Source organism: Camelus bactrianus, chromosome 9 (genome assembly GCF_048773025.1).
Source record: "Camelus bactrianus isolate YW-2024 breed Bactrian camel chromosome 9, ASM4877302v1, whole genome shotgun sequence".
In the NCBI taxonomy this organism is placed as follows: domain Eukaryota; kingdom Metazoa; phylum Chordata; class Mammalia; order Artiodactyla; family Camelidae; genus Camelus; species Camelus bactrianus.
This window is the reverse complement of record NC_133547.1, coordinates 69,655,431-69,679,974: the sequence shown is the minus strand read 5'-3', so window position 1 is coordinate 69,679,974 and position 24,544 is coordinate 69,655,431. Positions and strand designations below refer to the sequence as shown.

The 24,544-nt window shown below is 49.6% G+C and overlaps 1 protein-coding gene across 2 annotated transcripts; it reads left to right on the top strand.

The window, feature by feature from the left end:
* Nucleotides 1-3,391: 3,391 nt before the first annotated feature.
* On the top strand, nucleotides 3,392-19,314 carry ADGRG5 (adhesion G protein-coupled receptor G5). Of its 2 annotated transcripts, none has more exons than XM_010967287.3 (13): nucleotides 3,392-3,659; nucleotides 4,595-4,758; nucleotides 9,239-9,340; nucleotides 9,547-9,625; nucleotides 10,253-10,409; nucleotides 11,022-11,186; nucleotides 11,757-11,873; nucleotides 13,264-13,416; nucleotides 14,142-14,263; nucleotides 14,523-14,791; nucleotides 15,442-15,559; nucleotides 18,418-18,695; nucleotides 19,076-19,314. In XM_010967287.3, exons 3-13 carry the CDS (start codon nucleotides 9,277-9,279, stop codon nucleotides 19,174-19,176), a joined length of 1,623 nt encoding a protein of 540 aa, XP_010965589.3. In that variant the 5' UTR covers nucleotides 3,392-3,659; nucleotides 4,595-4,758; nucleotides 9,239-9,276; the 3' UTR covers nucleotides 19,177-19,314. The 2 variants fall into 2 exon arrangements, with proteins under 2 accessions (XP_010965589.3, XP_010965588.2); XM_010967286.3 differs by having other exon boundaries at nucleotides 9,127-9,340.
* Nucleotides 19,315-24,544: the final 5,230 nt, after the last annotated feature.

Here is a 24,544-nt window from a genome sequence, read left to right as displayed (position 1 = left end):
TTTTGGTGGGAATATGTGGTGTCTGAGAGGGAACTAATCTATAAATGTTGCAGTGGCTGGCCTTTGCTTCCTGTGTACTTTGGACCTGTGAGATGCAGATATTGAGTATTCAGAGGACTGGAATATCCCCATTTTAAATCTGGGGAAATGCTCAGGGAGGCTGTTGGCTCAGACTTACCCAAAGTTTCACAGGCAGTAAGGACAGCCATGGACCAAGAGCCGAGAGTTCTTTCCCAGAGTTCTGGAGGTGGCGATATGGATAGAGAAAGTGGAGGAGGCTGAGTTGATGGTGAACCTAAGCTCCCATCATGTCATCACAGTTGGGCCCTCCCTCTGAAGAGAAGCAGCGAAAATACTGTCTTAGAGGTGGCCCTTGTAAGGGGTGGGGTAGGAAAGCTGCCTGCTCATGGAACCAAGACGTGTGCTGACCATAAGCTTGCCAGTTCACATGAATTAACTCAGTTTTATAGCCATCTTTTGAGCTGGGTGGTGCCACCACCGTCTCACAGTGAGAAAAATAACGATCAGAAGACAAGTGAGAGGCTCAGGACACACAGCTGAGAGGTCTGAGAGCCCTGACTTTCAATCTTATTATTCTCACTTCTGTTCTTAAAATCACACCTCCAGCCAGCTTTCTAGATGCCCTGCTAATCTGGTATGAGCTGCTCAGTGGCCTCCGAGCGGTTTCTTTACCCAGCTTAGCACAGTAGAGTTTCTGACTGAGGCTGTGTTCCTATATCCCGCACTTCAGTTGTTCTCTGTCCTGTCTCTCTGCCACCACTCTTTGCCATCAACACATAGCACTTGTGCCATTATTTACTTAGCATTTTTCTTTAAATTAGTTCACTTTTTTAGGACATATATGTATTTCAGGCTAAATAGGAAATCTGTTATCAGTTGCCATGAATAGAAGAAAATCATAAAAATAAATGTCATCCAAGTAAACATCATCAATCTAGCTAGAAACTTTCTCTTTGTTAAAAAGGGATACAATTTGCATACCCATGTTCATAGCAGCATTATTCATAATATCCAAAAGGTAGAAGCAACCCAAGTGTCTGTTGGTAGATGAATGGATAAACAAAATGTGGTCCATGCTTTCAAAGCAATATTATTCAGCCTTAAAAAGGAAGGGAATTCTAATATACTCTACAACATGGATTTAACCATAAATCGTGTTGAATGAAATAAGCCAGTCACAAGCCCTGGTGGTTACCAGGGGCTGCAGGGAGTAGGAAATGGGGAGTTACTGTTTAATGGATACAGAGTTTCAGTTTGGGGAGATGGAAAAGTTCTGGAGATGGATGGTGGTAATGGCTGCACAGCAATGTGAATGTACTTAAGTCACTGAACTTTACACTTAAGAAAGGCTAAAATAGTAGATTTCATGTATATTTTGCCACAATAAAAATCATTAAGAATCAGATATCTTAAAAAAAATCAGATATCTTGTTTTCTATGTCTAATAAAAAGTTGAAGAATGAAAATCAAAAGGATAGAAGGCAGTGGTAGAAATGGAGTAGACACAATTTAGCTCTAAACGGATGCTTCTTCTTGATGCCACCAGGATTGAGAAAGATTGAAAAGGAAATGAATTTTTCCTGGTGTGACTCAGTTTATCTGATGCCCTGTTGGGGATGCCACTTACTGCCCTTGGGCTGATCGCCAGGGGAAACATGCCCCACGTGGAGAGGCTCTTCACTAGGACTGGGGTGTGGTTCTCCCAGGGTGGCTTGCCTCCTCCCTGCCTGGGCGACTGAGCAAGGGCCTGGCATGCCTCCTAAAGTGGAAGCATGTGGAATGTTTTATCGGGGAATTGGAGGCAGAGAAGCCTTCCCAGAGGAGACAGGACTTGAGCTGGGCCCTGAGGGATGGAGAAGAGCTGGAGCATCACCCAGGTATGTACATGTAACAGCAGGAAGAGAGCAGGGAGATGGGTATGGTTATGGCAGGCACTTCCCGAACTGGGTGGAAGTAGAAATTGGATGGGGCTAGACCATGAAGGCAGTGGGGAGCCACTGCTGGCTTTTGAGCTGGGGAGTGTCTTGGCAGTGAGTTCCAGGATCTGCAGTGCAGGGCTATGTAACAGTACCCCCAAATGAGGTGGGGCACAGTGAGCCTATTACAGCTCCAGGATGGAAAACAGAGGGGTTTGGGGTGAGTGGGGCCTCCTCCTGGGTCCTGGAAGCAGCTACTGGTGTTGCAACCCTAGAGGTGGTCAGGAGACCTCAGAAAGGAAGGGCCTGGAGGTCAAGGGCTGGGTCATGGTTGCAGAAAACCGAAGTTCAGAGGAGGGCAACAGTTTGCCCAAGTCACCCGGGAATGTGGCCAAGGAGTCAGGACACAGGTGCTAAGGTGTCCCTGCAGCTGGGGTGGGGAGCCTGCATGTGTGGACTTGTGCTTTCCTGAAATCTCTCTGCCCTGCAAGGAGCAGCTCCCCTCCTTCCTTCCACAGAGGCCACCTGAGCTACTTGTGGGCTGGGCTTGGGTGGATGCTGCAAGGGCCCCAGTGTCGGGGCAGAGAGGAGGGAGACCATGTTGGGACCTCCCTGGTTTCTCCCTGTTGCTGCACCCCCATCTCACTCTTGGGGGTAGGCAAGCACATTCCTGAGTCAGAATTTTCCCAGGGATTCTGGCTGGGCCCCAGGCAAGAGATAGTGCCCTGTCTCCCCACCCACACACAGACACTTCCCCCTGTCCCTGAGGGTTCTGCAGAGGAAGTGACTGGTGTAGGACAGGCTTGTCTAGACCTTGGGCTCAAGGAGAAGCTGGCCAGCCTTCTCATAGTTTTGGTCATGTTTTCTGAGTTCTGCTGCCAGTGAGGCCTTTCTCCAGAGGGCTCTGTGCTGGGTAACTCTGGGCCAAGCCCTTTATCCTCCCTGGAACTCTGGACCCCCCTCCCCCCACCATCTGTGAAATGAGGGCTTTATGGAGCATTTCCGGTGACTGCAACATCACCTTTTATGAGCCCCACCACCAACTCACAAGGTGGTACTGTCATTATCTCCATTTTACAGAGGGGAAACTGAGGTTCAGAGAATTTCAGTCACTTGCCCAAATTACCCAGCCAGGAAGTGCTGGGCCTGGTATTTCAACCCAGGCAGCTTGACCCAGCCCTGGCCTGAGATCTTCGCCATTAACCATCTCATTGATCATCAGGTCAGGCAGGGATCATTCTCCCTTTCCTACATACAGGTGGGGAAATTGAGTCTAAGAGGTGACATCTCTTGCCCAAGGGCGCAGAGCTGAGGTGGGTCTTGAACCCTGCTGGGTGCTGTGTTGGCCTGCCCTCCTCCCTCTCCCACTGACGCCCAGCACCTCTGCAAATGTGTAGCTGCCCCAGGAAATGCTGCAGACCCTGGAGGTTTGAGGTCAAGGGATGAGCTGGGCATGCCCGGCACCTCAAAAGAAGCAAAAAGGCTTCTGCCAGTGAGAGGAGAAGTGAAGTCAGAGTGTGGGGTGCGGGGCATAGGGTGAAGAGAGCAAACAGGCGCTGGCAGCCCAGAGATTCTCGACTTCCCCTTCTTCCTGCAGAAGGCGGCGGGAAGGCAGCCAGACAGCAGCACGGCACAGATCAGCCGCTCTGGGCCTCTCCCTGCCCCACTCCCCAGAGGTTCTGTCCTTATCCCCGGAACTAGTGACATCCCTGGAGCAGCAAGGTAGGTTTTTTCCCTTCACCAGTTCCTGGGCCCCTGGTGGCAGCTCCAAACCTTGAGAATGGAGAGATTGATGTTTTTGAAAAAAGGCAATTTAAATTAAGGGGTGGCTAGGCATAGGGTTCAAATCTTCACTCCTCTCTATGTGGCCTAGGGCAAGTTACTGGACTTTGCTTTTCTGGACCTCATTTCCTCATCTGTGAAATGGGGCTAGTCCAGTAACCTCCACGTCAGGTGATAGGGGTGAGGGCCTGGCCCAGAGTTTGTGCCTGGCAAATTGGAGTAGCTGCAGTTCCTCTGAGTGACCTGGACTGGAGACTGGGGACAGTGTGTCTCAGGGCGGTGGCTCTAGATCTGGCTGGGTCGCAGACTCTCTGTTGGGTATTGATGAGGGCCCCCTTTTCCCTGCCTGTGATAGTAGCTCCTGTCAGGACTTCCCTACAGAGACTACAGCTTCTCTTTTCATCCAGGCCAGGGTGAGGCCAGAGGTGGGGACTCTAGCCTGTGGTTGGCAGGAGCAGCTGTTGAGGGGCAGGTGGGGCTCTGTCCAGGAGTGCATGGGCTTAGCAGGCCTTGGTGCTGTTGGGGAGAGGGTGGGCTGCCAGAATTCATAGCCGGCTCAGGAGAGGAAGGCAGGTGTTCCTAGGTCTCCTAGTCAATGTATTTCTGGCTGGGAACCTGGGGTGAGAACCTCAGATTCCTAGGAATGTGGATCATGGAAATGCTTGTTTGAATCTTTCTCCCTGGGAAATAGATCTCATTTTACAGATGAGAAAAACTGAAGCGCAGGAAGGTCAAGTTCCTTGCCTAATGTCACAGCTTGTGCACTGAATATTGGAACTAGTTATCAAATTTACATCTTCTAAAGGCTCTGTTCTGTGCTCCATATGTCTGCTCACCCTCTATTGGCCTAAATAGGGTTTTGTTCATCCATACAGCTACTCAGCCACCCAGCCATCTTTAGGAGGCTGCAGTGCACCACGGGAGAGCGCTTGAGGTGAGTTTGCGTCTCAGCCTGACCACTGGCCTCCTGAAGAACCCCAGACAACCTTGTGCGGTACTCAGTTTCCCCACGGTCAGCTGGAACCATCTTGGGAGTCAGGTAAGGGATTCCTGTTTCCCAGAGGGCCCCAAATAACGGATTGCAGAAAGAATGAGATAGTCGAGAGTGCGGAGTAATGGGGAGTGGTGGTCTCTTTGAAAAAATGGAGAGGAGGATGTGGGGGGGTTGTAGGCAGAAGTGAAGATTGTGGTTTGCTCTGAGAAAGTGGCTGGAAACCACAGCTTCTATTTGGGGTGCTTGGGGGAGGTGTCACTTCTGCTTTGCCCTTAATTTCTCCAGCTGGGTGGTGAGGTTAAGCCCCTCTCCCCTCTGAGTCTGCCTGGGAGCAGCATGGCCAAGGGCCTGGGGACCCAGCCTTCCCGTCCAGACCCGGGCAGTCAAATCCACACCACTGTCTGGGCCTCAGTTTCTCCATTCGTACCGTGAAGGGGGTGGACATTTTCTGCACTGTCAGCTTCTCAATTTTCTCACCTGAAACATTCCAAACAGTTTCATCGAGTGGCTTCCTTTGTCTTCCCAAATCTTTTCCCTTGGTCTGAGGTTCTTTAGGGTAAGCGAATTGACCAATGTAACACAGCCAGATAAATAACTTAATAGCCAAAGAAATAAGAACTCAGCATTCCACAACTCCGAAGTCTTCATTCTCTTTTTGTTTGTTTTGGGGGTGGGGGTGGGGGTTTGCTTTAGTTTTGGTCATTCTCTTTAAAAATAAACACTCATATTAATAAGTAGTGTTAACGCAAATGGATGACCACCAGGAGAAAAAAACTGAATCCATATTTCACACTCCAGGATCATTGCAAATGGACTGTAGATTCCAACGTGAAAAAACGAAACCTTTAAAGTTCTACAAGAAACTTAGGAGAATTTCTGTGTAATGTTGGAATGGGGAGAGTCTTTCTAGCTACAACTCAAAATCCAGAAGCCCATAGAGAAAACACTGGTAATTTTCATCACATAAAAATTTTTTTATTTAAAAAAGACCTACATGGCAAAAAACACCAGCTGTAATGTCAAAAGGCAAATGACCAACTAGGAAAGATATTTGCAACTCATATGACAGACAAAGAGCTAATTTTCCTATTATGTAAAGGGTTTCTACAAGTTGGTAAGGAAAAGTCTAACCCAATATAAAAATGGGCAGATGATGAACCTGCACATGTGGGGAACTGATGCAAATACCAGCACAGCTGTACAGTTTGTAAGAGCAAAAGACTGGAACCAGCACAAATGGCTATTAACAGGGGACTGGTTAAAGAAACTGTGGTTTCTCCCTACATCAGACTGTACAGTTGTAAAAGAAAAAGTGGAGGCTCTCCAAGATGCATTTTCAGGTGAAAAAAGCTAAGGTCAAAACAGTATATAGAGTGTGCTGCTTTTTTTTTTTTATAACATGGAGGAAATCATATTTGCTTGTATTTGTGTGAAGGAACCGGGAAAGACACACAAAACGCTAACAGCAGTGGTTCCCTGGGAGTGACTAACTGGGAACCCAGTGGTTGTGCGACGCAAGAGGCAGGAATACTTTGCATTTTATACCTTTTTTTATGTATTTACTGTTTGTACTTGAAAGATTTCAATTTATTATTTTTAATTTTTATTTATTTTTTTAAACATGTTTTTATTGAGTTATAGTCATTTTACAATGTTGTGTCAAATTCCAGTGTAGAGCACAATTTTTCAATTATACACGAACATACATATATTCATTGTCACATTTTTTTTCTCGTTGTAAGCTACCACAAGATGTTGTATATATTTCCCTGTGCTGTACAGTATAATCTTGTTTATCTATTCTACATTTTGAAATCCCAGGAAAGATTTCAATTTCTAAACCATCTGAAGAGTAAATAAAAATTGAGAAATGTATGTTTATAACATATGGGGTAACTTCATAAACATAGACAAACAACACAAATTGGCCCAGAATCTCACCCTCCCCTTCCCCCAGAAATGACCTTGATGTGCGTCTTCCAGATTTTGCATACATAAAAAATACAATTTTTACAAGGATCGGGTTACATTACTTTGCAACATTCTTTTTGTTTTTTGTAAGCAATATGTCACTATTATTTTTTTCTATAATGATTAATAGTCATTTGGAGTATTACAAAAATCCTAAGCATTAAAAATTTGCTTTTCTGTTGTGAAGGTAATACATATTTTGTTGTAGAAGATTCAAACAATACAGGAAACATAAAAAAAGAAAATTACCCCTCCCATAACATTATGAACATTTTGGTGACCATTCTCCTATGTATCCTCATAGGCTTAAATATGCATATAAAGATAATTTTCCATAAATATGATTATATTATACATATTATTTTCAATGTGCTCTTTCCACTCTATATGCTGTGTTCCTCTTCTATGTGGCTATCTTCATCATAATTTTTCTTAGTGAAATGTGATCCATTGTACTGTAATTTTTTAACTTTTGATTTTGAAAAAAATGATAAATTCTCAGGAGGCTGCAAAAAAAAAAATACACAAAAAAGGTTTTGTCTACCTTTCACCCAGTTTTCTCCAATGGTAACATCTTGCATATCTAAAGCACAATATCAAAACCAGGAAATTGGTACAACTCACTGCCTTTATTCAGATTTCATCATTTTTTTTTGCCTTCTTACTAATAAATGTTTGTTTGTTTATTGTGTGTATATGTATATATTTGAAGTACAGTCAGTTTACAATGTGTCAATTTCTGGGGTGCAGCACAATGCTTCAGTCATACACGAACATACATATATTCATTTTCATATTCTTTTTTACTGTAAGTTACTACAAGATATTGAATATTGTTCCCTGTGCTATATACAGTATGAATATGTTGTTTATCAGATTTCACCAGTTTTTATGCACTTATTTATGTGTGTGTATGTTTAGTTCAATGCAATTTTACAAGCGTAGATTCTTGTAATCACCACCATAATCAAGATACAAAACTGTCCCATCACCACAAGGCTCCCTAGTGCTGCCTCTTTACAGACATACCACACCGCCCTCCTCACCACTGGCAACCACTAATCTGTTCTCCATCTCTATAATTTTGTTGTTTCAAGAACATCATATAAATGAAATCATATAGTATGCAACATTTTGATGCAAAAGACATTGGCACTTTCTTTCTCCCCCTCAGCATGATTCCCTTGAGACCCATTCAAGTTGTATGTAACAATATATTTTTTTACTTGCTGAGTTGTATTTCACGTTATGGGTGTACCTGAGTTTATTTAACCATTCACCCACTGAAGGCACAGTGGGATTGTTTCCAGTTTCGGGCTGTTTCTTGGAATGGTCAGTTCTTCAGAAAAGGATTTTCTCCTGCCTTGGAGTATCATTACCTGGCTGCTGCAGTCTTCTGGAAGCTGGTTGGAGGAGGAAGTGGAGAGGGGATGTGGCTTAATTTTCCTGCACTAGAAAGGCACCCCACCCTTTGCCTCAGATTCTCTATGGTGCACTGTCTCCAGGGAAGGGATGAACTTTGTGTTGAGGTGGGGTTGGGGATGGAAGGGTAGTGCGGAAGGCTCCTGGATGCCCTGGGGGGCAGAGGAGATCCAGGAACCCAGCTGGTCATTTAAAGACTCACAGCCAACAACCCCTTGTTTTTAGCCTCACCCTTCATCTCACCTTCAGAAGTTCCCGATGCCTCCAGTTCTCAGGTGCTTCTGTGGTTGTCAGGTTTGACCTAGCGGGCTTCTTCCTGCCTCCCAATGCCCCCAACCCCAACCCCACACCTCTGCCCACTGCAGGCACTTGGGCTCAATGTTTTATGATCTGCTAATTTTTTTTTTTTAACGAGGTGGCCACCTGCTTTGTAGCCTCCAAAGTTTTTCTGGCATCTCTCATCTGCTGTTGTCTTCTTTCTCTTTTGTGACTTTGTGTGTTTTATTCATTCACTCTCATTTTAGTGGCATTTTGGGAGGTAGACATACATTTGCTATATTTAAGCAGAAGTTTATTAGTTCATTTTAAAATCAAGGAAAATGGAGGGAGGGTATAGCTCAAGTGGTAAAGCTCAATCCCCGGTACCACCATTAAAAAATAAATAAATAAACCTAATTACTGCCCTCCCCCCACAAAAATAATAATAAAATAAAACCACAGAAAATGAGAACAGAGTGGGATAGATTCTTGCCTGAAGTCACGTGGTGGATGAATGACAGGGCTGGACAGGATTAATGACAAGCGTCTCCCAGTTTTCCTCTGGGTGAGGTCAGAGCCCTGGGGAGGCCCCTAGAGAGACCACTTTTGGGGAGGGGGAAGTGTCTCAGGCAGAGCTGCAAATGGCGGGCATTACCAAATGGTCAAGGATTCTGGAGTCACAGAGACCTGGCTTCAGGCAGCCTCAAGCAAACCAAGACCCCTTGTTCTCTGAGCCTCAGTTTCCTCATCTGTGAAATGCAGGAGTATTGAGGATCAAATACAATACTGCACATCCTGATCTTGGGATATGCCAGACACCCAGAGTTAGAGGCCGCTCTTTTACCACGATGCCGACGGGATGCACCTTTTCCAGGGCAGGAGCTGGTTCTTGGAGGAGACAGAGCACAGGACATGGATCACCATGGGGTCCTTTTCCTCTGCCTGTGCCTCGTGACTTCTCAGAGCAGGACAGTGGGTAAGAGGGCTGTGCTGAGCTGTGAGGGCAATCCTAGCCCAGGCCTCTGGCTGTGATGTGAAGGGGGAGGCCTGAAAGCAAGGGAGATTGGAAGGGGGCACTTAGGTCTCCTGGGGGAGCAGCAGGCTGGGGCGGAATGCCCGGAGGCCATGGGCTGGGGGCAGCTGCGGACAGAGGCTGAGGCGGTGGTCTGACTCTTCCCACAGAGGCGTCTGAAGAAACCCTGCTCTGGATGAAGAGAATGGAGACGGTGACCAGGAGCCGGAGCTTGACTTCTTTTGCTGAGTGAGTTGGGTGTCCCTCCTCATCCTCCCAGAGTCAGCTGTGCCTCCACCCTCAGCTTGCACCTTGAATCAATGATCCGGGGTTGATCCAGTGTAGACTATAAATTCATCTATTCAGCATGCATTTATTGAGTACCTAGTGTGTGCCCAGCACTAGGCTCTGGAGATGCATGATAGACACACTTCTATCCTCATCAAGTTTAGTGTCTGGTTGGGGCCCTTAACCATGGATGCCATGAAACCAGGTACAGAATCATGGGTCTCCATGCATTTTTCTAAGAAGTGTCTCTGAGACTCAGGTTGGGCTCTCTAAGGTCTATGACCCAAAGGCCAAGCAGTTCTGGGTGAGAGGCCAATGCTGATGGCTAACCAGGGAAGCACGGGGACTTTAGGGCACTTTAGTCAGCCAGAAGCAGCCAGGGAAGGCTTCCCGGAGGAGGCGCTGACAAACTGGGACCCAAATGAGAGTTAATTGGGAGAAGGGGATGGGTGGGGTGGGGAGGTAAGAATGTCAGGAATACTGTGTGTGCAAATGTCTGGAGATTAGGGTATGGGATAGGGGAGGCTGTGGAGAGCCCCTCTCACCTCCATCCTCACTCGGGGCTCTGGTCATTTCTCTTGCCTTCAGGCTCATCCATGGCCTGGAGTGTAGGCTGCTCAACGCCAGCTTCGGGGGCCACAACCTCACTTTGCAGACGAACACCATCCAGACACTGGCCTTCAAGCTGGGCTGCGACTTCACTGGCCTCTCACTGAGCAGTGCTGCTCTGGGGCGGGTCCCCCAGGTCAGAGGTGGCTGGGGATGGGGGGTGGCCAGTGCCTCCACCCCAGAAATCCTCCACGGGTTTAAGGTCTGGACCTTCCCCAGGGTCCATCACCCTCCTCCCCACCAATCCAGGCTCTGCTCTAATAGCTGTGAATTGCCTCCTCTGTAAAATGGAGCTGATACTCTTCATGTGAATGATGGAAAAACGATGCTTATAGCCCCTCAGAAGCAGCATCTTCTTTCTGCTTTTGCAGGTTCCTGAGGGGAGGCTGCTGTGGGAGAGGCCAGGGAATCTGGGCTCCTTTGAGGATCCTGCTGTGATTCCCGCTGAATGCCTGGGTGCTGGGGCCTAAGGTGCTCCATCCTCAAGCTCCAATTGGGTGGGGTAAATAACCCAAACTCAAGACTGGAGCAGCCTGGGGGGACGGCCTGGAGGGAAGGCCTGGGACCTCGGGAAGTTTGGGTAGAGGTGCAGCCTGGCAGGAGAGGGTTCTGTGGGTAGAGGCTCCAAGGTAGGAGATGCTCAAGGCCAGGCTGGGAAGGCTTCACTAGGAGTGGGAAGCAGTGAAGGTGTTGCGGTGAGTGTGGGGTCTTCAGACACCAGGCCCAGCCTGTCTTTGGCTGTCTGCAGGCCCCAGCCCAGCACGCCATGCAGTTCCCAGCGGAGCTGACCAGAGATGCCTGCAGGACCCACCAGAGGGAGCTGCGTCTCATCTGCATCTACTTCTCCACTACCCACTTTTTCCAGGATGGACCAAGCAGGGTGGGAGCTGGCCCCTTCCTGAGGGCATCACAGGTATCCATGCCACCTCCTGGCCTCTGGGCAGGGACCAGCCTACTGTGCAACCTCAGCCAGTCAGTGCCCCTCTCTGGGGCTCAGTTTTAGCAGAGTGATAGGGAGGCGCAATTCCAATGGGCAAATGAGACCTAAGAAATCTACTGTGTCTGTGCCTGTCTCCAGATGGGAGGCAGACAAGTAGGTCACAGATCCCTGCCCTTGGAGAAATAGCTCAACCATTAGACCAGGAGCTAAGAGACTTAATTTTAGCTCAGGTTTGGTTATAACCGTAGAGATACAACTTCTGGAGGAGGTGCCTTTTAACTTTGGTTTTGAAAGTGAATTAGGGTAGGGTGAGGTGGAGGGTATGAGGCTGGAATTCATTTAACAAATGGGAGGTGGGGGTGGTGGTGAGAAGTCAGCTTTCCAGGTGGAGGGGGCAGCATGTGTAAAGACTGGGAAGTGGCCCAGCTGTACACATGAAAACCATGCCGCTTTTCTCATCCAGGGAGGAGGGGGGTGGGTCTTGGACCTCATCCAAGGTCTCCTCATGTCCCCCAAGTCAGCCCTTTTTCTCTGCCTTTCCAGAAAGACATCAACTCATCTCTGCTCAATAACTATGTCCTGGGGGCCCAGCTGGGCCATGGACATGTGCACAACCTCAGTGAGCCAGTGAACATCAGCTTCTGGCACAACCAAAGCCTGGTAATGTTGGGGACACCCCCATTTCCACCCCACCCCTGCCCCCTTGTGACTGTCCTGTTGAACATTGGTTTGAGGAGGCCCAAACCTGTGGAACCATCTGGGAAACTGCTTTAAATTCATCACACTTTGGGAATTCCTGCCAAAGAAATAAGAGAGAGAAGCTTTTAATCACTGCATTAGTCAGGATTCTTTGAATTGCAAGTGGTAGAAAACCAACTCAAGCCAGCTTAAGCAGTAAAGGGACTTTATTGGCTCATGTACTTGAAACATCCAGGGCTGTTCTAGCTTCAGGCATGGCTGGATCCAGGGGCTGATATGATGCCATATAGCTCAGTCTCTATCTCTCAACAATGGTCTCCTGCCTTGGCTCTCCACTCTGTGGCAAGATAACAGCTGAAGTGCTGGACTCCTTCCCCTCTTCTCAGTAGGCTCTTTCTGACTAGTGCAAACCAAGATCTATAATGGATCCTGAAGGTCCAGCTGGGTCATGTGTCCATCCAGAACCATCAATGTGCCCAGGGGCATGGGACAGGTGGATTGGCCAGACCTGGGTCACATGGCCCAGAGACTAGGCTGGATTTATTTGACCTGATATTGGGGGATGGGTGGGTCCTCCAGGAAACTGCAGATGTTGATACTGAAAGAAGAAGGGCTGCTGGGTAGGCACAAGCCCTGATGGTATTTGTGAAAAGCCTAGAGCCTCTGCAGTCTGGCCCTATCTTCTGTCTGCCTCATCAGGACCATCTGCACTCCCAATTTTCCCATCATGTTTTCTTTCATTCTGGAATTTATCCCTGTGGTTCCCTTCACCTGGTACATCCTTGCTCCTCTTCTGTTGAAATCTGATGCTTCTTCTAAGGCCTCAGTGCCCCAGTTGTCCCTTCCTGTCTCAGGACTTCTCTGTCACTTCCTCTGTGGTATTTCATGGCACCTCTCCACCCACATGATTTGGCATCAGGGTTGTCTGTGGATGACTCTCTCTCTCCCCCACTGGGAAGGGACTGGACCATCACTGTTCCCTAAAGGGAGGCAAGGGAAGGGGACAGTTGATTATAGAGCACCTACTGTATAGGCCAGAGCTGGGTGCTCAAGATTCCTCATTGCCTTTGATTGTTCCACATCCTTGTGACTTGGGTATAAATGATCCCATTTTGCAAATGAATAAACTGAGGCTCAGGAAACTTCTATGACTTCCCAGGTCACTCTCAGAGTCCATGGTGGAGGTGGGGCTGGAATCTGGGTCTGTCTGATGTCAAAGCCCAGCCAGTGCCTGGTAAAATGTTGACCAGGGTACAGATGAGTCACCTTTGGCCCCCACAATTTCCAGACCCTGATCCACAGCCCTCCCCTGCACCCCTCGGATACACCCAACTCCAGCATCTCCCCTTAGGAAGGCTACATGGTGACTTGTGTCTTCTGGAAGGAGGGAACCAGCAAACAGCACTGGGGGGTCTGGAGCCCTGAGGGCTGTCGCACAGAGCAGCCCTCACCTTCCCAGGTGCTCTGCCGCTGCACCCACCTCACCTACTTTGCTGTTCTCATGGTATGTACGCATCCAGCCTGGGTGAGGGTGGTCAGAACTGCAGAGAGCCCCATGTCCAGGACAGAGGAGAAAGGCAAAAGCTGATTCAACAGACAGAAAATCCAACTCAGATGGGCTTAAGAAAAAAAAAAAAAGAAATTTATGGGTTCATGTTCCTGAAAAGGCTGGAGTTAAGTCCTCAGGCACGGCTTGATCCAGGGGCTCAGTAGCACCAGGATAGGATCTATCTCATTCTATCTCTGTCTGTCAATTGTGCTTGCTTTGTGCTAGCTTAGATCTCCCCATGGGATAATAATATGGCTGCTAGTAGTCCCAGGCTCATGTCCTGCAAGCTGTCAGGCCAGTAGACCGAGAGCTGTCTTCCCAATTCTGCCAGCCAAAGTCTTGGGACTAAGTCTCACAGGCCTAGGGTGCATCACATGCCCATCCCTTAATCAGTCACTGGGGGCAGGAGGAGGGATAGGCCTGACAGTCCAGGCCTGGTACACCTGACTGCACGTAGTGGGAGAAGTGGAGGGTCTATGCATGTGCCTAGAGCATGAGGGAGTGGAGGGGAGATGGGACTTGGGAGGTGGAAAGGCCACTATGTCTGCTATGGCTGTTTTCAAGCCAGGACTACAGCTAGGATTGTAGGGTGGGGTCTTAGAGGTAAGGTCTTGGTAGATCTCTCCAATTCAGCCTGGGGAGGGTATTTCCATGCTTCTGGCCCTCCTTCCCTCCCACAGCAACTCTCTCCGGCCCCAGTCCCTGCAGAGTTGTTGGCGCCTCTCACGTACATCTCCCTGGTGGGCTGCAGCATCTCCATCGTGGCCTCACTGCTCACTGTCCTGCTGCACTTCTATGCCAGGTATTCCCCTGCTCTCCTGCTGGGCCTGCCCACCCACTGATGCTCAGCCCTCCTCCTTCTTTCCTGCTCAGTCCCCCAGAGTCTGGTGGGCTTCTCCAGAGGGCAGATCCTGGGAGACAGGAGATCAGCCTCCCGGTGTGGCTGCTCTTGGGTCCCTGCCCCTCTCGACCTGTGTCCTGGTCTTTGTGTGTCTATGAGCCCAGGGAGTGGAACTGCCTGGTGATGTCCAGGTCACAGAGGGCCATGCTCCCACCCACAGGAGGCAGAGTGACTCCATAACACGCATCCACATGAACCTGCACGCCTCTGTGCTGTTCCTCAATGTCGCCTTCCTGCTGAGCCCAGTGCTGGCCATGCCCCCCGTGCCCGGGTCAGCATGCACGGCCCTGGCTGCCATCCTGCACTACTCACTGCTCAGCTGCCTCACCTGGATGGCCATTGAAGGCTTCAACCTCTACCTCCTACTTGGGCGTGTCTACAACGTCTACATCCGCCGATACGTGCTCAAGCTCTGTGCCGTGGGCTGGGGTAAGCAGAGTCTCCCTCCGCTCTTGCTTCCTGAGGCTTCCAGCCAGACCATATGTCTGCCCCTTCCATCCTTCCTTTTCTCTTCCTCCTCATCACGGTGACTGCTGCCAAGACCACCCGTTACCCCTGCCAACACCCACCACCGCTTCCTACACTGCTATTCTCATTACCACTTCCACCTTCAATACTTCTATCATCACCACCTCCAGTACCACCATCACCTCCACCATCACCTCCACTTCCATCACCACCGCCATCCTCATCCTTACCTTCACCACTGTCTCTGGTACCACCATCGTTGCCATCTCTATTGCCATCCTAGCCCCTCACTTTATTAGCTGCTTCCTCACCAGTTCCCAAACCCTCTCTCCCATTACCTCCGAGCCACCACCTCACATTGTGACCATCACTACAGCTGCTACCATCCCACCTTAGGGCCCTCACTCATATCACTTTGGAGACAGCCTTCTCTAAGACCACCAGGCTGATTGCACTGAGGCTGGATCACGTGACAGCGGCTGGAAACAGTCTCTTTCCCTCCGGCCACTTCACTTGCCCAGTGGAATTCTGTTTTAGGAGCCCCAGGAACTCACAGCCAGCTCACCTCTGGGGACTTCTGACAGATTCTGAGCCTCTGTCCCACTCCTCAGGGGTCCCAGCTTCCCTGGTGCTGCTCCTTGTTGCCGTCAAGAGCTCAGTTTACGGACCCTACGTGATCCCTCTCTCCAACAGCCAGGGAAACAGCACGGGCTTCCAGAACATGTCCATGTGAGTGTGCTTAGGGCTGCGGCAGCTCCCTGGCTCTGACAGCAGGGCCACTGGGCCCTGGGGCTCCAGACGGTGGCCTGCAGGCAGGGCACTGGCTGTGGGGCAGGGAGGGGGCCACTTCTTAGACAGGGGGCAGTTTCCAGGGGGCTTGGCCACAGCCTTGTGCTGGAACCCCAAGACCTCTCGCGGGCCAGGCTCATGTTCTATTCTGCCACTGGCTAACTCTAGGACTCCAGTGCCCACACACGGCCTCCTAGGCCAGGCCTCCTGGCAACGCACAGCTGCAGGCCAGCACCACCCCCCATCCCTGGCCCTGGACTCTCAGGCCCTCAGTGGAGCTCAGCCTGCCCCTGGCTCTTCCCCACCGACCACCTTGCTTCGCCTGCTCAGGCTCCGGCACTGGTTCCCCCAATCTGTGCTGGCATGGCACTGCCAGCCCTCAGACACTCCTAATCAGCGAAGAGAGTGTTGTAGAGGCTGGGACACCCCAGGGACTGGGCTCAGAGTGTGTGGGGGTAGGGGGCCTGGGGGAGTTGGGGGACAGACTCTGCTGCTGCTTCCTGTGCTCTGGGACATTTACCTTTTCTTGTTACGAAAAGTTTCTAACAGCCAACAGAGCAAGCCTAGCTTAACAAACCCCTGTAGACCCATCACCAGCAGCTGGCCTTCTGGCCTTTTTTCCTTTCCTGGCTGACGTGAGCTCAGGATTGCTGAGGGCTGATGCTGTTGGCAGGCCTGTGGGTCAGCCTGTTTAATCCTCACAGCAAGGAGTAGGTCCTATTGTCAGCCCTTGTGGACAGTTAGGGAAACTGAGGCTCAGGCAGCTGAAGAACCCTGCCCAAGGGGACCCAGCCCGTTAAGGGTCACAGGCAGGCTGGCTCCAGAGTCCTGCCCCCAACTACCGCCCCTCCCAGCTTCTGGGAAGTGGGGGCTTGGCTCGGAGTGGAGCTGAGGTGGGGTTAATTCCTCTCACTGTGAGGGTTGGGTGGTTTCTTAGAGGAAGTGTGACTTAGGATTCATTAAACAGGGTGTTTTATTATCTAGTATGTGACATGGACAAAAGAACTGAAGTGACACACCAGCCCAGGAAGCACATGAATGTAGGGATGTTAGAGAGCTCCCGCCCTGAGAACCAGCTTCTCTTTAGTCTTCCTCACCACTCCTTCCCCCTTCTTACCCCGGATCTTGTGACTTTTATACTCCTGCGTTTAAAAAACCCTTACTGCGTATATATGTATTCTTTAACAATTAAAAAATTTTTTTTAACTTTTTTTAATTGAAGTGTAATTGACATGTAACATTATATTAGTTTCAAGTGTACAATATACTGATTAGATATTTGTATATATTGCAAAATGATCACCACAGTACGTCTAGTTAACATCTGTCATCATAGTTACAGAATTTTTTTTTCTTGTGATAAGAACTTTTAAGATCTACTTTCTTAGCAATTTTCAAATATGCAATACAGTGTAATTAACTGTAGTCAGCATACTGTCCATTACATCCTCAGGACTTATTTATTTTTAACTGGAAGTTTGTACCTTTTGACCTGCTTCACCCATTTTGCTCCCACCTCCTGCCTCTAGCAACCACCAGTTGGTTCTCTGTATCTGTGAGTTTTTTGTTTATTTTAGATTCCACATGTAAGTGAGATAATACGATATTTGTCTTTCTTTGTCTGACTTGTTTCACTTAGCATGATGTCCTTAAGGCCCAGCCATGTTGTTGCAAATAGCAAGATTTCCTTCTTTTTATGTCTGAATAATATTCCATCGTGTATATATACACCACATCTTCTTTAACAGCAATTCTAAAAAACCTTGAAAATAACTCCAGTACCCACTGACAGGACACCAGATTAGTAAGTGTGATAGAGCCACCCTTGCTAGACAGTGGAAAGGAATGATCCAGCACCACCCTCATCCACTTGGCTAATTCTCCAAGATAATGTTCAGGGACCCTGGTGTCTGCAGTGGCAGGAGCCCACAGTGAGAGCCTGAGCAGGTGATCGTGACAATCAGGGATGCAAGCTCTGGGCTTAGATCACAGGGCTTCAAGTCTTACCTTTGCCTCTTACTAGTGTCAGTTCCTAAACCAGAGCCTCAGTTTCTTCATCTGTAGGATGGGGATGATTACGCACCTGCCTCATAGGGTCATCATGAGGACTGAATAGCTGATTTACAGAAATCACATGACCTGACTGGGTAAAAGGCAGCACCTGTCTTACAGTTGTCTGGGGGAAGCAAAGGGAGTGAAGACTTCAGGGAGGGCAGGACCAGGGATGCAGCCTCTGTCAGGCATCTCTCTGGCTCTTTCCTCTGCCCTTGGTGGAACTTTCCCGCTGCTCCCTCTGCTCCTCAGTCCACACATGGAGAGCGCCCCTCTACCAAGGCTCGTTGCAGCAGCTCATTCAAGGCTCAGGGAAGGGCAGGTGGCCCAGTATAAGTGGAGAGGGCATCCTAGGGCCATTGCACAAAGATGATGATGAGATGGTGATAACGATGTGGTGGGTAGAAGAAGTTTCCAGACCAATGATCCAATCGATAGCATACCAGTTGATGGTTGGGCTGGCCGTAGAAGCAGGAGGAGAGGAAGAGTTTTCAGGTGGGTAAAGGCACAGAGGAGTGAGAGAGACTGGTGTGGCTGGAAAGGAGGTGTGCCAGGGCTTTGGGCAGGAGGCCAAGGTAGCAGGTGGGTCCTGTTGTGGTGGACTTCACCACATGATGAAACAATATGTCTGGGCTGGGAAATAGGACCAGGTTCAAGAGGCAGTCCAGAGGCCCAGGAGACTGCGGCTTTCCCTCCACCAGCCTTGGGAGCCACACCAACCCTGGCGCTTCACTCATTCCCTGCAGATGCTGGGTACGGAACCCCGGGGTGCACAGTGTCCTGGTCATGGGCTATGGTGGCCTCACGTCCCTTTTCAACCTGGTGGTGCTGGCCTGGGCGCTGCGGGTCCTGCACAAACTGCGGGCAAAGGAGAAGGCGCCAGGCCCTCGGGCCTGCCGGGACACCGTCACCGTGCTGGGCCTCACCGTGCTCCTGGGCACCACCTGGGCCTTGGCCTTCTTCTCCTTTGGCGTCTTCCTGCTGCCCCAGCTCTTCCTCTTCACCATCTTCAACTCGCTCTACGGTAGGGCCTATGGGTGTCGTGGAGGAAACCCCAGGGGCGTGTACAGCTGGTGTATATTTATTGCTGAAGGGCTTCAGGTCAAGGGGACGAGCTGGGGGCTGAAATCTAGCCTCTGACAAGCTTGTTTGGGGCTACATCTACCCATAGAAAGGGGCGCCACCTTGTAATTTGCACAAAGGCACCCAACAGGCTAGTGGTGGTTGGGTCCTCCAGCTCCTGTGCTCTGCCCTCTTCTGGCCTCCAACAGTAAGGGGTTCTGAGAATTACTCCTGGGCCTCAGGGAGGCCCAACTCACCTCCCAACGAAGGAGGTGCTTAGATTCTGGGGGAGGTGCCCCACTGCTCCCATGATGCTCCCACTGACCAGTCTTTTGCTTGCAGGTTTCTTCCTTTTCCTATGGTTCTGCTCCCAGAGGTGCCGCTCAGAGGCAGAGGCTGAGGCGGAGATGGAGGCATTCAGTTCCTCCCATACGATGCAGTAGTCTGGACTGTCTGAGCCTCCTGGTCCAGAACCCCCAGCCTATCTGGCTGCCTGCAGCCCGAGACCCTGGCTTCTACCAGAGAAGATGGCAGGCCAGCTGCTGGACACCAGAGACCACTGTGCCCTCCAGGGGTGCTTTTGCACCTCCATAACTCCCCAGGCCCAGGGGGCAGGGTGTTGCTCTGCTTCCCCTAGCATTCTGCTCTGAGGCAGGTCCAACCCCACGTTGGGGCAGCAAACTTTCTCCTGGTGCCTGGGCTGATCTGGCCAGGCCTATGGCCAGAGCACTGGCCTGGGAGTCAGGAGATCACATTTTAAGGCCTGGCTCTGAGTGTCCCTGTATGACCTTGGGCCTGTCATTTCTCATTGACCCTTGGTTTTCACATCTGTGACATGGGGGAAGATGGCTCTGGCCCTGCCTAATCCCAGAGCTTTGTTCAGGATGAATGGGACCAGGAAGGAGGAGGTCACAGTGGGGTGGGGATCCCCACCCTGGCCCTATTACCTCTACCTGTCTTTTGGGGGCTGGGTATTGGCCAGCCTCCACTGGAAACACCTGATGGGCCCTGCTCCCTTCCTCTGGGAGAGAGTCAGCCCTGGCCAGGGGTCCTCAGCCCAGTGCTTAGAGACCCACTCACTGAGACTTCACCAACCTATGCCTGAGGCCTCTTTTCCTTTAGCTCCCAACTTATGGTGACTTTAACTCCAAGCCTACCTTTCCCAAAGATTGGAAAGTCCCATCCTTCCCAGAGGGTCCTCCTCCAGGGCTCCTAAGACCCACATAGGACCCCCATATAGACCAGAGACTGGGGCAATACAGCTTTCTGGAGGTAGAAGCAGGGCACCTCTTTCCCCTCCATCTGAGCTCCAGTCACCCTGATATTTGATGACTGGGCAGGAATGAATTTCCTCTGGTAGGCAGGCATGAGGGTGTGGGTTCTAAATCCCACGCTCAGGTCACAGTTGTAGAGAATCACCATTGCGCTTGACCTGTCCTGTCTGACCAAGCCAGGGACTGCCCATGAAGCCAACGCCTTTCCAAGGATGCACACCAGGGGGCGCTGTTGGCACATGCTCAGAAGCCCTTGGCTCCAAAACCATGCCTGGAGAGGCTGTGGTCGCCTGTCTGTGGACATGACACACCAGATGGAGAGGCCCTCCCTGCCTCCAGGACTGCACTTGTGGAGTGACTGGCAGGAGGAATGCTAGCACCATCTATGCAGCCATTTTTCTTTTCCAAAGCAGCTGCCCGCTGTAGCTCTTGGAGTCTTGTGCTCTGGCAGACCAGGAACTAGAGTGGTGGGCTGGGGTAGGCTCCCAGGGCCCCACTCCAGGCCATCAGACAGATTTTAATGACTTTGAATGTCACAGAGAGGGAATTGGAGCCGGATTCCTTTTCTCCCTGGGGATCTCCCTCTGCCCTTTGCTCATTTCTTGATGTAAATAGCCCTTGTGGAGAGTGGTGCAGGCTCTGGGAGCCAGACTGCCTGGGCTCAAATGCCAGCGTTGTCATTTGTCAGCTGTGTGACTGTGGACAAGCCACTCCACCTCGCTGTTCTTCAGTTTTCCTATCTGTAAAATAGGGGTAATAGTAGTACCTATTTTGTATTTAAATAAAATAATCCATAGAAAGATGCTTAGCAGAGGGTAAGTGCCCAGTAAGTGGTTGTTGTTATCGTTAACGTTTTTGCTATTATTATTAATAGTGTTAACTCAGTCTCAGAGGCCCACACATCTAAGCTCCAGGCCCAGCTCCTCCCTCAGAACATCCTGCAGTCCCTTGGCTTTGCCATCTTCTCTCCCACTTTCCCCAGAGTGGCATCTGCTCCAGGCATGCTGACCTTTTGTCATTTTAGAAACATTTCCCACACAGTGCAGCCCATAGGTCATTGCCACCTGTCTCCCTACCCCTCAGTTCTCCAGTCCTCTAATCTATTTAAATTCCCACTGACTCAGCTGGCTTATACCAGGCTCCCTAGCCTTGGTGGGTCCTTGTGCCAATGAGGGTGATCGTGGGAACCTCTAGCCCCTCTCTTGGGCGGCTCCAGGGAGCGGTAACCCAGGCTGCATCCATAGTCCAGTGAAGCAGGGCCTTGCCTGGTACCCACCATCCCCTGCCAATCCCTACCAATCCCTACCTTAGCCTGGGTCTGGCCTGTTAGATCATACCAAGCCCAGGGCTACCCAAGGGAGGATATGGCCACAGTGACACAAGATGGGTCTGGTAGTTCCAAGAACAGCCCCAGACATGTGGCCCTGAGCCCGTTTGGGGTCCAAGCTCTGGGCAGGGACCACTTCCTGGAAATGCCCCAACCGGGTGTAGGGGCAGGGATGAGAGAGACGTTGCTGGGCCTTTGTGCTCTCCCCCCCCTCTCGGCAGGGTCCCGGCCTTGCCAAGACTGGGCTGGGCTCAGCTCTCGGGGGCTTCCAGACTAGCAGGAAGATGGAATGGGTGGGGTTTGGGGCCACTGTTCAGGTCCAGAGTCTCTGAGGAGGCATCTGGTGAAGAATGACAAGTAGATGTCAGAAAGGCCACAGACCAGCAGTTTCTGTGTCGCTTTGCTGCTTTTTTTCAAAAAGGCATCGTGAGTGTATTGTTGGGGGAAGAGGGGTCCTGTAGTAAATGAAGGTTGCCAGATAAAATGCAGGATGCCCAATTTGGGGGACATACACTAAAAAAATGTTCACTGTTTATCCGAAATTCAAATTTAACTGGGCATCCTTTAGCTCTCCCCCTCCCTATCTTTATTTTTCTTTCTTTCTTTTCCTAAGTCTTGCAACACTCTTAGAAAGGAGCATTGGCTTGGGAGTCCGAGGTGTACACTTTTCACCCTTCAAATGAATACACATGTGGTGCCTGGGGAGCCCTCTGCCCACTGAATGAGCCCCACACTCAATTTGAGGCTTCTCCCCAGTGGCTTCCCTTGTCAGCCAAGGTTGCCACCAGGACACTCAAGGGGTCTACCTCGTGGTGCCCTCCCATCAACCCTGGTCCAGACCCAGCCTCCATCCCTCACAGAGCCTCAATACAGGCCTCCCTGCCTCCCCATTCCCAGTCCGAGCTTTATTTAGAAACTTAAGGGAATTTTCTGTCCTGTGGACTGAACTTCTCTGATGGAACCCTTCCACACCCTCCACCATCCTTCTTCTCAAAATCCCCACTGGAGCTAGAAAGGCCCTGGGGGTCCCACCTGTGCTCACTTCTTCTGCCTGACTCCCACCATTCCGTCCTCGTCCTCCTCCATCCTGCCATCTTGAACTGTTAAGTTCCCCAAACAGGTCCTTTCTCACCTTCAGGCTTTGGGACAGCTACCTGGAACACTGGCCCACAGATCTTTCATCTGCAGAAAGATGACAACACACCCTTATGAACTTGGCTGCCCCTGATCTCCAAAATCTAGGATGGAGCCTTCTCTCACTCCACAACTTTTGCTCTCCCCACCCCCGCCCCACCCTGACAGTAGTTATTTCTCTCTCTTACGACTGTCTGTATCCCTGTCTGTCTCAGCTGCCAGTTTAGAAGAAAACATAGGCAAAATATTTGTGGCTTGGGTCAGGCAAAAATTTCTTAGGACACAAAAAGCATGCAAAAAATGGATAAATTAGGCCTCATTAAAATTGCACACTTTGGCTCTTCAAAAAGGCACTCTTAATAAGATGAAAAGATGAGCCACAAACTGTAAGAAATTTGCAAAACGAGTCTGACAAAGGGCTTGTGTCCAGGGTATATAAAGAATTCTCCGAACTCAGAAATAAGAAAACCAACAACCCAATTAAAAATGGACAAAAGAGTTGAACAAACGCTTCAACAAAGAAGGGATATGGGTGGAAAATAAGCATGTGAGGAGATCTCAATATATTCAGTATGTTTAATCATAAAAGAAATGCAAATTAAAACCACAATGGAAAAATGCTACTCACCTATTAGTGAAAACAAAACAACAGCAAAAACCTGACTATACCAAGTGCTAATGAGGATGTGAAGCAACAGGAACTGTCTTAAATTGTTGGTGGGAATGGAAAATAGTACAGCCACCTTGGAAAAGTCTGTCAGCTTCTTACCAAGTTATATATACACCTATCTCATGGGGCAGCAATCCTACCCCTGGGTACTTACTCAGAGAAATGAAAACAAGTCCATGCTGCCACTTGTATGCAATTTTTTGTTGTTGAAGTATAGTCAGTTTACAATGCTGTGTCAATTACTGGCGTACAGCATGATGTTTCAGTCACACATATATATACACATATTCGTTTTCATGTTCTTTTTCATTATAGGTTATTACAAGATATTGGATATAGTTCCCTGTGCTATACAGAAGGAACTTGTTATCTATTTTATGTATAGTAGTGAGCATCTGCAAATCTCGAACTACCAATTTATCCCTTCCCACCCCTTCCCCACCAAAACCATAAGTTTGTTTTCTATGTCTGTGATTGTTTCTGTTTTGTAAATAAGTTCATTTCTGTCTTTTTAAAAAAATAATAGCTCTATTGAGGTATAATTCACATACCATAAAGTGAACTCTTTTAAAGTGTACAATTCAGCAGTTTTATGGTATTTACCAAATTGTGCAATCATTACTACTATCTAATTTCAGGACTTTTTTATTACTCCAAAAAGAAGCCCCGTATTCATTAGCAGTAACTCCCCACTCCTCTCTCCTCCCAGACTCTGGCAACTACTAATCCACTTTTTGTCCGTAAGGATTTGCCTCTTCTGACCATTACAAATCAACGGCATTGTACAATCGGCACTCTGGTTTTTGGCTTCTTTCACTTAGCATGTTGTCAAGGTTCATTTGTGAACCTTGTAGCAGAGAACCATTGTAGCAGAGAAAAGTGTGAGTGGCCTGTCCCACCACCTGGCAGGATAAACAATGTTTCAATGGGCTGTATTAGGCACCTTGCTCACGGATGTCCTCAGCCACTATCTCTAGGCAGCTTCTAACAGGACTTGGCCAAGAGCGGGCCCTTCCGAGTGTGAGCGAACACCCGGTCCAGGTTCTGTGAGCTGTATCTAAGAACGTTCAGATGGCAGCCTCAGCCTAGGGACCAGGAGGTCAGCATCTGCCCTGACTGAGCACCGGCTGGGGTTGCCAAGCCAGGTTCTGGGGTAGTCATTCCTACAGTGACCACCAGGGGTCAGAGGTGGCCACATCTGCCTTCCTTGCTGGTCCCAGAGCTCATGGGCAGTGTGCAGAGGACATCCGCGAAACCCACATTCCTGTCAACTGCAAGATGGGCTGTGTCCAGCAAGAGTGCTTTTGAAGCCTTGACTTGGCTTTCTCACCTGTGTTAAAGAAGACAATTGGTGAGTTTTTGCATCCCTCTGTTGGACTGTCTGCTGTTCTTTTATCCACCCATCC

Excerpts from the sequence above, each read along its gene's own strand:
- ADGRG5 (XM_010967287.3), top strand. The coding sequence starts at position 9,277 with ATGGATCACCATGGGGTCCTTTTCCTCTGCCTGTGCCTCGTGACTTCT. Across the intron at positions 10,410-11,021 it reads CTCTGGGGCGGGTCCCCCAG|GCCCCAGCCCAGCACGCCAT; the intron begins GTCAGAGGTGGC and ends GGCTGTCTGCAG. Across the intron at positions 18,696-19,075 it reads CATCTTCAACTCGCTCTACG|GTTTCTTCCTTTTCCTATGG; the intron begins GTAGGGCCTATG and ends TTTTGCTTGCAG.